We start from the raw sequence: 13,111 nt of genomic DNA on the forward strand, positions 1-13,111 counted from the left end.
TAATTTTTGTAAATTATTTATTAATTTTAATGATTTTCCTCTTTTTATGTTGTTTAATTCTTCATGTTTATCAAATGGTTGATTATTAATATAATCAATATTTTTTATTACTGTTAATTCTGTTGATATTAAAGATGATAAAGGAAGATTTGGTAATTTATCAGTATTTTCTTGTGGTTCATTTATAATCATAACGGATACATTGTGACTACCACTATTACTACTACTACTACTACTTGGATGACATATACTACTACTTTTATACTCATATTCTTCTGGTTTATATATAATTGATGTTTTATCAGGTTGTAGAATTATCTTGTCATATTCAATTTGATTTTCATTTGTTAAATAAGATTTTAAAGTAGTCATAATTAATTCAATCTAATTAGTTGTTATTTCTGAATGTATTCAGTAAAATATAAGCAAATTTTTTAAAAAATTGATTTATATATATATATATATATTATTGAAAAGCGATTGTCGATTCAATAATTATTGGGTCACATGATCAGGCCATTATACGACTATAATAATAATAATAGTAATCTCTACACTGAAGATTTATTTATTTAACACAATAGTATGTCTGAAATGTAAACTTGAAAAGAAATCAAAGATGAAGATGGGTTGTAGCTAGCAGTGGAATCCAGGATGCGCGTTTCTTCCTATTTTAGACTAGTTAGCTAGATGTACCTGCTTCTCAGAATTGATGTTCACTCTGAGACTCGAACCCAGTACTGTTCGCTTCAAACGCCATCGCGTTATCTACTTAGCTACTGAGTCATGATACTCACTTGCTTGTGCAAAGATGGTTTCACTTCTGAAGGTTAGAATTTATGAAAATTTTATCACTGAGGTATAAGAAAACTCTGTAGTTTCGTGCATAAAACTCAAGACACATATAATTAGAATAAAAATAAATTTCAAGAGTTTTGTTTCAAATGTTTAAATTCAGTGAATAGAAAATTCTTATTAATATTTGTGAGTTTAAATCACTTACAATATACATATGCTACCTAAAATCCTTGAACCAACCAATATGAAAGTGGAAAGAGTGATAATGGTTAGAAAGTTTTAGTCGCCTAAGCCAAATAATTTGTAAACACTTCATACATTAAAGGACATATTATTAATCCAGATAAAGACATGTGAGCAGTGATCTTTACAACGTGAACAATTTATTTACATCAATAGCAAGACCAGTTTATGCCATTGGCATTCAGACGTGTGATCTCTTCGATCTTTATAGCATGTGTCATACCTATACTCACACAGTCTATCAGTTCTAGTTTGATTTTTTGTGCAATTTTGAGTTCCTTTACACTCCAACACCTATGTAACAACCCTGATTAACCCTAGTAAGTCAGATACCTAATATATTTCATTCTTCTGCACCACAAGATTTATTATTAGTCGAAACCGTTTGGTATGCTCTGTGAACTTATTAGTCATTTAGAATTAATAGAACTGGTCACTACTAATAATGAATGAACTACCCAATGATGTCAAAATATTCCGTCACGGTCTGTCGTTTATAAAATAAAATGTTCTGGTAAACGACGTAGGACATGAAAAATAGTGGTGGACGTTACAGCCATCTATCTCACTCAAAAATCAGTGTACTTTATGCAGGGTCCCGTTGCGCGTATAATGTATATTATCCTTTTTTTTGAGTTGATAAAATCTTCCTTATTATTCTGAAATCTATAATTGTCCAAATGATTTATTTTTATTAGATAATATGACTAAGGGTGAGTAGATAAATTAATGTTGTCGAAGAAAAAGTACTTATCTAATCAGAAGATGTGTTGAGTTTGTTCACAGCAAGTACATAATTCATCAGAGGAAACTTTTTGAACACCAAAGATCACTGGACAGTTGTTTATTTCCATAACGTCGTGCATCCACGGTCCAGTACGAAATCGAACACAGGATATACCGGGCTCGAGTGACACATGATATTGTTGGACAACTCTTTCGGTCTCCAGTTGCCCATATTTAATACTTCATTCGATTCCCACTATTGCTCAACTTCCATTCAATAATTTAATTCCGGAGTGTAAGGATGGCTCGTTGGCAAACTCAAGGAAGCCTCAAGAAGCCCAGAAAGAGCAGAAGACATTCCATCTAATCACCGCTAGACGAACATTCTAGAATGTCGACGTGTAGCTACCCTATTGGATGAATAAAAAGGCCCCTCTATGTGCCCATGGGCTGTCCTAAATGATTATTTACTTTCAGCCAAAAACTATAAATACATGAGATTTTTTACTATATATGATACTGTTTGGAATAACATTCCTTCTACTTGTCTTCTGCCTTCTGATTTTGCGACTTGGGAGGGTTCTAGCGTTCGAGTGCTCAAGTATTACGCTACATACTAAGAATCTAAGTTCGAGATATAACACGGACATACACCTTAATCTTTACTTATGGTTAACTTATCGTAATGCTTCAAGAATTTCGTGGTCTGTGTTCACCAAATGCATTTAAATTAAGTGGTCTAAATTTGTGTATATTTACTAAGTAATAATTCAACATAACTTATCATTTAAATAAAGACAGAACAAATATTGATGCAGAATAATATGAATTCATTATATTTCATGGTTTCTCATCAGCTACTTACAACCCAATATGCATTAGAGTTTTAGCAGTGGGGTAATGTTATCGTAGACTAATGTAATAGTACGAAAATTACTGACAGATAAATACCAAAATGGAATGGTCAAACTTATAGTTGTTAATCAAACCAAACTTATCCACTTACTACCCATAACTGTTAATTATCGTTTTGATCAAAAACAGCTACATATTAAAAGTGTCGAAGATACTGGACACAGCTGAACAGTATATTCTTCTATGTACAATTAAATTATATTAATACTTCTGAATACATTTTGTAATGGTTATTCGGATATTTGTTTTGTTATTGAAAACAATCTGTATAAAAACGTACTTGATTGTTTTTTCAAGCCAACAGTTTATTTATTATATATTATGGCTATCAGTGACTCAGTGGCTTAGTGGATAACGTGATGGCGTTTGAAGCGAAAGGCATTGGGTTCGAATCCTGGGGTGTATCTCAGCTTAGATGCAGATACATTCAGTAGACAAGTCCCAGATAGGATGCAACACGCGTCCTTGATTCCACTGCTAGCCATCTCTACTTAGAAGCATTTATTAGTTGTGAATCGGTGAAAATAATCATTATTTTGTTTATTTTTTTACTTAAAAGATAATTTGGCTCTGTAGAATTTATGATATATATAGTCATAAAAGTAGGTTTACTACATTGTTTTTACTCTTCACTAACTCTTGATAGCCACTGTAATAGAAACTCTTTAGAAAGCATAGTTGTCAAGCCATATTTTTCTTTTTCACATGCACATTTATTCTACTTCGGTTGATTAACCAAACTACTCTGTTGTTCATGGATCATCTGTTTTATTTACAATATTTTACAAACTGTGATTTCTTTTCTTTTGTGACAGTCGTCTGAGCAAACAATCATCACTCATAAAATTATCACCACATAAAAAAACTACACTGTTAAAGGACAAAAAGTACCTATGCTCTTATGTTTAAGTCTATGAACCATTTTTATCGTTCAAAATTTATCCGTAGAAAATAAGACGGGTTTGGGCCTACAATTTATTGATTAAAACTCAGTTGTCAAAACCATTTAGATGTAACTTTAAAGATGAAGCACAAATCGTTTAAAGATAATTCGCTTACTGGAATCACAACAGTATCTCAGAGATGAATAGAACTTTTTATATTCTTACAAGACAGAACAGCTTTATTTAATGATAGAAAACATTTTATTTACGTGTTGTAACAAACTGTTGTCGAATTGTTGAAATAAATAATTCTTCAAGCATTGAAATTTTGAATATCCGGACTCTTTGTAAAAACATTAGATGACTTTTCGGTAAGTTTATCAGAAAATATTATTGAATTTTGCTTATTTATTTGTAAATAGCGTGCATTGATATTCTCTTTTTCTTCATCTGTTGAATACTTTTCAAAATCTACTTCAATAGTCATGGATAACATTGGTGTACGACATAATAAACATATATGATCCAAGGCTATTTGACATGCACGACAAAAATAAGCACCACATTCTTCACAACGTGTGAAATTTTGTTTAAATTCAAGTTTTTTCGATGGATTCCCGTCACTACCACAAAATGTACAGATAATCCGTTGAACTCCGAATAACTGAAGAAAATGTGCTACACGTGGATGACGACTTAAATATCTCCCAAATCGTGACAAATTTTGTGATCGGTGATTTGAAGTGATATCTATTGTTTTAATTTTGTGTATAATACGATTATATAAACCACGGTTATTTTTTATGTGTATACGAAGCCAGGCTGCACGTCTAGCTGCTCTCTTTGGATAGTACCATATCATGATGGTATGTCGTAAACGCATAATATACACCTAAGAAAATAATAGTAATAGTTTAATTAAAGTAAAAATCTGTGATGAAAGATTATTTCATGTACAAATTTTGCCTTATTTATATCATAGCCACTATTATTAAGGACAGTAACAAATCTGAGAACATGAAGTTTACACTTTAATAACAGATGATATCTTGCAGAACAGGGCTCCTTACTAAAATACAATGGTACTCTTTGCCTACTTTAAAACAGAATAAGTGATTACCAGGGACATAATATTGAGAAACTAATAATCCGATGTTACGTCGTGTTTACTTCTGACTTTGTGAATCAGCACTATGACTTGACTTGGAAATCTCTAGAATTCCTCAACTTAGCAAGCACCGGCTGGCGTATTCATATAATTCAGTAAAAAACTACACATTAGGACATTTTGATTCCTAATTTTTATTTGATCTACTTTAACTAACTTAGGTAAAAAGGTAGTTACTAGTCTAGGTGATTATACATCGCGTATACTGTGTTTTAATGTTAATTTGTTGAAAGGAATCAGAAGGAGACATAAGTTCCGGCTAGACCATAGATAACTCAGAAGTGACTTCTCAGATTGTGATTCAGGGTGCTCCTGCTTCAGAATCCGAGGAAACAGTAGTTCCCTTCAAAGCAAAAGTAAGACTTTCTCATCAGTACTAGCTAGAACGAAACCTAACCTCATGGTTCCCTATATACTACCAATAGGTACTAAATACCAGACATATAATCTCTTTTTCTTCTCATGCTTTTAATAACCAATCAAGTCCCAGGAAAGTAATCACAATAAAGCAGAAAATCAAGTGAAGAAATCTCAATGGGTTTAAGCGAAGTATGGTAAATAAAACAAGATCAATATAACGGTTAATAAATAAATTTATGTTTTCATCGATCATTAACTATTAATATTTATAATTCACTCATATATCAAAACTTCAAAGCTTAACGTTTGAATAGATGTCCGTGGTCTTTCAGATACTTTGTTTTATCAACATGTTTTACATGTTTGTCACAATATGTCAAAATGAATTAGCGACTGGCCATTTTGATTGTCCGCCATCGTATTAAGTTATAAGCTGAATTGATGACAGTACATAATTAAGTAAAAATAAATTACTTCAAATCTCAATGAAAGTTAGTTGATGACCATCTATCAATGTATTCTACATATTTTCTGGTGTTTTTGTTTTTAAGAAGAATATTTTTGAAATATACTTAAAAAAGTTATCAGTAGACAGAGGACTTTCATTTTATAGATCTTCAACAAGTATTATTTATTCTTTGTTATAATACCATTTAGTGACAGTAAGTTACCAGTGATTTTCTTTATATGCAAATCGTATTTTCATTAGATGACTATAGTTTAGTGTTTTAATGTCTTCACACAATAGAACCGGATTTAAGTAGTATAACAAACTTAACTCCATGTTAAATGAACTTATTATGGTACAGAATTAACTTATATTGTGTTCAAGTAAAAAAAGGATATGTTTAGATCAAATCTAAACACGATTGCAAATTCTTGAAAACAATGTATCCTTCTGGTTTTTCATTTGCATTTACCAATTTACATAAGATTAAATTTACATCTTAATATGCGAATAATAGGTACCTGTACTTATCATGACCACTTAGTTCATCACGTTTGTAATTCCTGGGCCGCTCATATCATTGGTCAGTAATAGCTCCCGACTAGCAGCAGAATTAATAATGCGTGTTTCCATCTATTTTACACTCATTAGATGAGTGCGAATCATTCTCCATACACCACACTACTTTTAGTTTATATAAACCCGACATTAACTTCCTTGAAATGGGTTAAGGTTTATTGGCTATTCACTATAATTGGATATTCTAATATTGAATTTAGTGAAAGTCAGTATAAACTTGACTAAATGAAATGGATTTACATTGCTTTTTCTCAAACCCTTGTTCGTATATCTTTTCAACTGATCAATAAAAATCTGCTCTTCCAGTACAAGATTTACCTAACTAGAAAACTTGCATTCTAACATTCATAATAAGTCACACTCTTTATGAAGGCACTAGAACTGCGAACTAAGTAGATTTTCACAAGGATCCTAACAAACGACTTGTTATCATTCAATGATATGAAATTTCAATTGGTAGTAATATTAACTAATCAGATTGAAAATTCAATATACTAAGAATGATTGATAATATGAATTAAATTAATTAAAAAATGGATCATAAACTATAACAAAATCAATAAACAACAGATCTATGCTTCTTTTTTCCATCTCATAGTAGTGAACAATGAACTACACCCAATTAGTAATTGTCTTTTAAATCAAACTTACACAATTCACTCACCTGAAAAACAACGCTAAAATATGCTAAACTTAGTAATAAGCAAATCAAACCATATCTGTATAAATCTGGTGGAGTTAATGTTGGTTTACAGAGTGTTGTATCTATGTTTAATGCAATATTTTTCAATGGATTCATTAAACTAATTAATGATTGTATAATATTTGCAAACGATGAATCACCATCAATATATAATTCATTCGTTCTATCTTCATTTATCTGTTCATTGTCTTTTCCTGGAATATTTCCAAAATCAGAATAATCATATAAAAATAAAACTGACATAATATTAAAGATTGTATACATTGCATAATCAGTTATCATAACTAGAATAATTGAAGTACTCCATGTCGAAAGCATTAAAGAATTAAAAACTGCAGATTGTTTTTCTGATATAGTCCAGCTGAAACTCGATAGTTTCTTGTATAATTTCTTTTCTTTACGGATTAATGGAACTGTGGGGACCAAACCTCGTTTGAAGGCTTGTATTTCCTTAAAGATAAAAAGTTGGTAAACAAAAAAAGGATTGATAATGATGTCTGTAAATATATGCAATTTTAAGAACAAGTTTCAGCGAGCTTAGAATGTGTATCCTCTCATAAATCAGTCAGTTAACACTAAACAGTCCCTAACCCTAATCCCTAATTGATAATAAAGTCTCTTGGTCAAAAATGTTCTACACAGGTAATAAAATAAATGATGTGGAGTCTTCGTTATCTGTGTGCAATCTACGGTATAAAGTACCAATTCTCTTAGTATATCAAATCATATTTACATTCCCAACTAATATTTGAGGTTTCAAGGATTTACTTTTTCAATAAATTTATTAATTGATAGTATCGCTACTGTTTTTTGGTTACTTTGCAAATAAAGTTGGATCTACACAGTACTAGAAATCTTAATGATTTACACATGTCACTTACTTCTGAATATCACAGACTTATTTTTGTCACCACTATTGCAGTCCTTATATGCATTACGAAAAAAGTTGGCAAATCAGTAACTACGTGGTGGTATCTAATTATTCCATCAAGAACATATTCCAGTACAACCATGCTATTGCTAATCAGGTTAACAAATCTTCAATAAATGCGATCGATACAAATTAATACCTAATCATCTCTACTAACGTGATTACTTCTCATATCCAGATAATACTGTATAAGCATGATCAATCTAATATATGTGGGTATTCCATATTTACTTGAAATTCGACCAGGATACAAGAAAATGATCGATGTTATCACTAGAGCTTTTCTATGTCGATTGTTCATCCTCTATCGGTTTTGAAGTATTAAGTTATTTAATTTGTATTTAGAAACATTGTCAGATTTATCAATATCATATGATTTAAAAAACCTTGCCATTCCATGAAATTTGTAAGGTCAACCTACAGTTCTTTGTAAATTTTAGTACCCCAACTCTACATTGTGTTTTTATAAATTATTCCTTCAAAACTATATACTGTAAAGTATGTCAAGAACATTCCTCTTGATCAGCTTTATTTTCAGCTGCTTCATTCTTACAAAATAATGCACACATGTATCTTGTCCAATAAAGAAACTGAAGTAAAAAATAAACTGGGAAACTACATAAATACATGATGGTAAATTGATGTAACTGATAAGGTGCACAATATATAATTATGTATTTGCAAGATATTTATTATTCAGTTATATTTACAACTCACTTGTTTGATAAATTGGTCAGTTATATACGCATTATCATATGAGTCATTTGATAACCAACACTTTTTAAATACAACTGCTTGTATAACTAATATGAACATAGTGAAAAGTGTCCATGCTACTAAAATCCAAGATAAGATCAATTTCAGAGCACTAATAGCTTGTACAAAATTATCCATTCTTTGTTGAAGTTTATTTGATATAGCATGATCATTATTGAAAACAACTTCTATTTTACTTAAATTTCCATAAAGTGTTAAATTTTTACTACCAATCAAATGAATTATTTCATTGAGTTGTTTGGTTAATTCTGTTTTTGTTGTAATATTAAGTTTATCTTCAAGTACTGCACCTTGTTTACGGCATAAATCTGTAAATTTTTCTGATGAAACACAAGTATCTTTGGCGAAAAATCTGACAAAACGACAAAGGCTACCTAAAATCCCAAAACTATCAACACAACTGAAGTAAATATTATTAAAAAAAGCTAAACATTGATTAATCAAAGCAACTTTATCCTCACATGCTATAATTAGTGAGTGTATCCAACTGGCTTGACTTTCCATTACATTAGTTAGTTGTATAATGGAAAAATTAATTTGAAATAATAAGTTTCTCAAAGTATTTAGAATAGTATTAATGCCATCAATGATATTTTCTAATTGATCTTTCAGTACAGTGAATGGTTCTTGAGTTAACTTCTTTAATAACATCATATTTGTATTCACTTGTGCAATGATGCAAACAATCGAATTGCGAAAATTGCCTGAATTATGTAGAAAATTTAAACCAGGTCCACTGAATGACATACCAGTTGCATAGATTAAAATTGCCCAGCGTAGACGTGTAGCAATTATATATGGAAATGTTAGTAGTGTGATACACTGAAAATCTCTAGAGAACGCCAAACCAAAAACACTTACCAACATGATGTAAGCGCTTAATAATATGGATAAATGTGGGTTTCCTGAAAATGTGATCATAAATAAGAAATATATTATGAACCCTATGCCTAACCCAAATATCAAACCCAAAGTAGTTTTTACATACATCCTTTCTATGTTCTGAAATGGTCTCCGTTTCTGTTTGTGGCATAATGTAATTCGAACACGATATCTACGACAAAAATTCCAACATAACTGACATAAATAATACAGTGGAATTAGTAGGCATGGTGGCCTTTGCAATTCATATAAAGCTGCCTTTATTTGTTGTTCATCTAGTTTTATTGACTCAGAATGTTTATTTTTGAGTGAATTGTCTTGTTTTTCTTTTCCACTCCCTTTATATCCCTTCTCATGAGTTTGATTTCTACAACTATTTGATCGATTTTGAGATGCATACTTCATTTGTCTTGCTTCACACCAAGTTTCGTCTTCTGTAAACCGTGCTCTTACCTCCTCGTTGTCAATTATTTTAGAGCTTACTTCCTTTTGATTCATTGTAGTTAGTACTTTCAGCTTTTCAGCATGTTTTACCTCATCTTTAGAAGTAGATTGGCTGGCATTCTCATCTCTCTTTGTATTTGAAATTGAGTTATTCAAATTCCTATTCAGTAGTATAGACTGGCTTATTAAAGGATTTCTTGCTTTCTCTTGCCATTCACAATACCAAGTTGAATTAGTTACATTACGCTTGGGAGATGTCTTGTTATCTAACCTATTTTCAACTGATATAATGTCACAATCACTTGAGTCTAATTGCTGTTGACAACATTTATCGTTGATTTTCTTCAATGAAAACATGTAAAGTTGGCGCGTCAAATTACTGAACAACTATGGATATGCATTAAAATATTTTATGTTAAATTTTTGTATAGCAGAACTATTTAAAATCAGAAAATCAATAACAGATATTAATAGAATTTAATTAAACGTTTGATATGAGCCATTAAACTGATGAGGAAAATTATAAGTCATATTAAAGAGTAACAGACTTCTATGATATAATTTAGAATGGCATAATCCATATATATATTGGATGAAACGTTTCCTGAACATAGTATGATATGTGCTATTGATATCGACAGATATAAATAGTATGTATCATCAATCGAACGTGAAGTGTCTGACAGCAGAAGGTTAGGAAAATCAAAGAAAAGAGAATGAGAACAAAGAATGATTGCTGTAGAAACGAACGAACAATGAAGTCTGAGACAATTGGCTGATATTTGCATAAGGAACAGTCAGGTTTGAGACAAATGATTGACATTTCGCAAATGAAGCATTTACTGTATGGTTCTCAGATTTTACTAGGATGTTCTACAATTTTGTGTTCATGTAGATTCTGTTGTCCCCACTTGTGCTCTCGTCCACTACAATAGTAAACGTAGTAAAAGGAAATTACCTTTCGATTACGTCAGCTTACAAAGTTACTGTAATTGTATAGGGGGTTGAGTTTCGGCAGCGAAAATCCACAAATTCTTTATAGATTTTAAAATCGACATTTATATACATTCAGAACTTGTGTAGACTAAAAAAACGGGTTCGTCAGTTTAATAGATTCAATGTCCCGACTAAATCGAGAAGTTTAACTTGCTGAGAAACGTTAATCAAACATAGCTTCAAGTGAACAGTTACTATTGAAACCACAATAAGATGAAAGAAATGACAACTTGTACGTAAATAACTGGGTTGGAACAAATAGTTGCTAATGTTACTGCTACTTAAATTTATAATAGTCTACATCAATTGGATTGATTTGGTATCATTGTGTGGATTATTTATGAGTATTCAGATGGGTTTGGAAAGAGAATTACTCCATGACCTGGACTACTGATAGTTTTATCTAATACAAATATGTTCTTTAGGAATATAAATACGCGCTAGGTGGTGATACTGAGAGTTCCATTATATTTCTTTTACGAAATAATTGACTTAATTTATTCCTGTTGATATTATGTGTTTCTTAATTTTACCAGGTCGTCTTAGGTCTTTACTGATGGCTAGCAAAAAGTCTTGATTCAGAAGTTATCGCTAATCCTCACCCGCTGCCTTACGTCTCCATATTCAAACGGAAAGCAACTTGTATGAAGCTTAACCTCATCCAAAATGGAACGCTTAAGAGGTAAAATATGAAGTTAATTTACTTTATTGGATATGATGAACACACTCTCCCTTTTTCGTTATCAAACAATCTTATATTCCTAAAAAAACAAGGCTTCAATCAATATAACTATGACATGGGCATATTAAGCCATAACATTAACGGTGGCGCTGTTATAAAACTGTAATTTGTGCGAAATCTTAGACAGCATGTGCACTTTAAGAAGATTTTATTTAAGAATGAGCGTTATTTTATCTAATATATGGATGATTTAGAAACTCGTAAGTTATTTATATACATAGGTACTATTCAACATTTGTTGAGCAAAACAAAAACGTAAAACAAGTTTTAAAAACTGCAGCATACAAACTGTGAGAAAGCTTCTTTATGAGGCTGTATACTTGGTAACTTGTTGCTCATTTAGCTACTTCAGTAGTTAGTTTCTTCATTTGTTCTAAAACTGACATTGAGATACGACAAATATTGATATCCGTCACTTCAAGATCCAGATGATAGGTATAGTATAAAGAAAAGACAATATAAACGATATCCTTGTTTTCAAATAGCAAAACTTCCTATTCATCTATGCACAATGTGTCTGCAACAATTCTAAACAACAGACAAAGTCTTATCATTTTTAGTGAATGACTGTTATATCCTAGCGAAGACATGAGTATGGGTAACTTCCGGGACCTATAGACGGACTATTATTCTATATATATTCTTATTGTATAACTATTCAGTGATTAGGTTTATTCTATATATATTCATCTTATTCTAAGCTTCAATTTGACCTATGGATTATTATTATTATACAAATTACTGTTCCTAAATTACACTCAGTTTATTGATTACTGTTTCCCACGTTCACAACCACATTTGGCTTGATCTTGTACAAATATTATTTTCTATTTTATGGTGTGATGCTGTCTATCTCTCTATCTTGTATATAAACCGAGTATGTTTGAAATAAATGATTCGTATAGCAGAAGCTTCAATTGGTGTTTCTGGACTCAGTTGGAAGGACTAGGCGGACAAGGGATCAATAAGGACGCTAGACTTCTCATACCAGCTGAACGTCATTGATTTGGTACAGTGTTAAGATTGGAAAAGTCGTATTTCGATTGGTGGATAAATCACGTGACAAAAGCCGGACATAAAACCATAACGAATTAGCATACGGCCTTTTATAGTCACAAAAATGATCCATCGTGTCTCTTCTCCAATATCTTTTCTCTTATCCACTTAATTATCATCCACTAGCAGTGTACTCATTTGTATATTCCTTCTACTTAAAGAGGTTAGCATCGTTAATCAAAGTCAATATATGTTTTATTCTGACATAACAATCACCCATGATAAATTTTCAGAAAGTGATTTAAACTACTTATATCTGTACCTAGTAGCAAAATATATATGTAGATAATTAAGTCAATTTTCAATTGGAGCTAGACCACCAAGGAAAACCTGGAAGCACTGGACGGCCGTTCCGTCCTATTGTCGGACTCCTCAGCAGCGCACATCCACGACCTCGCCTCGCGAGATTCGAACTCAGGACCTATCAGTCTCGCACCAGAGCACTTATCCGATAAACCA

General features: G+C 31.4%; 1 protein-coding gene across 1 annotated transcript in view; it reads right to left on the minus strand.

Moving 5' to 3' along the window:
• Positions 1-3,879: 3,879 nt before the first annotated feature.
• Smp_154790 (putative homeobox protein) overlaps positions 3,880-13,111 on the minus strand; it is a gene marked incomplete at both ends in the record, with an annotated part of 84,347 nt that continues 75,115 nt past the window's right edge. Inside the window, 4 exons of the mRNA XM_018794825.1 lie at positions 3,880-4,458; positions 6,786-7,274; positions 8,473-9,364; positions 9,521-10,166. Coding sequence (XP_018649198.1) covers positions 3,880-4,458; positions 6,786-7,274; positions 8,473-9,364; positions 9,521-10,166 — 2,606 coding nt within the window. The remainder of the gene's footprint in view (positions 4,459-6,785; positions 7,275-8,472; positions 9,365-9,520; positions 10,167-13,111) is intronic.

This window comes from Schistosoma mansoni, chromosome 1 (genome assembly GCF_000237925.1).
Source record: "Schistosoma mansoni strain Puerto Rico chromosome 1, complete genome".
Lineage (NCBI taxonomy): Eukaryota > Metazoa > Platyhelminthes > Trematoda > Strigeidida > Schistosomatidae > Schistosoma > Schistosoma mansoni.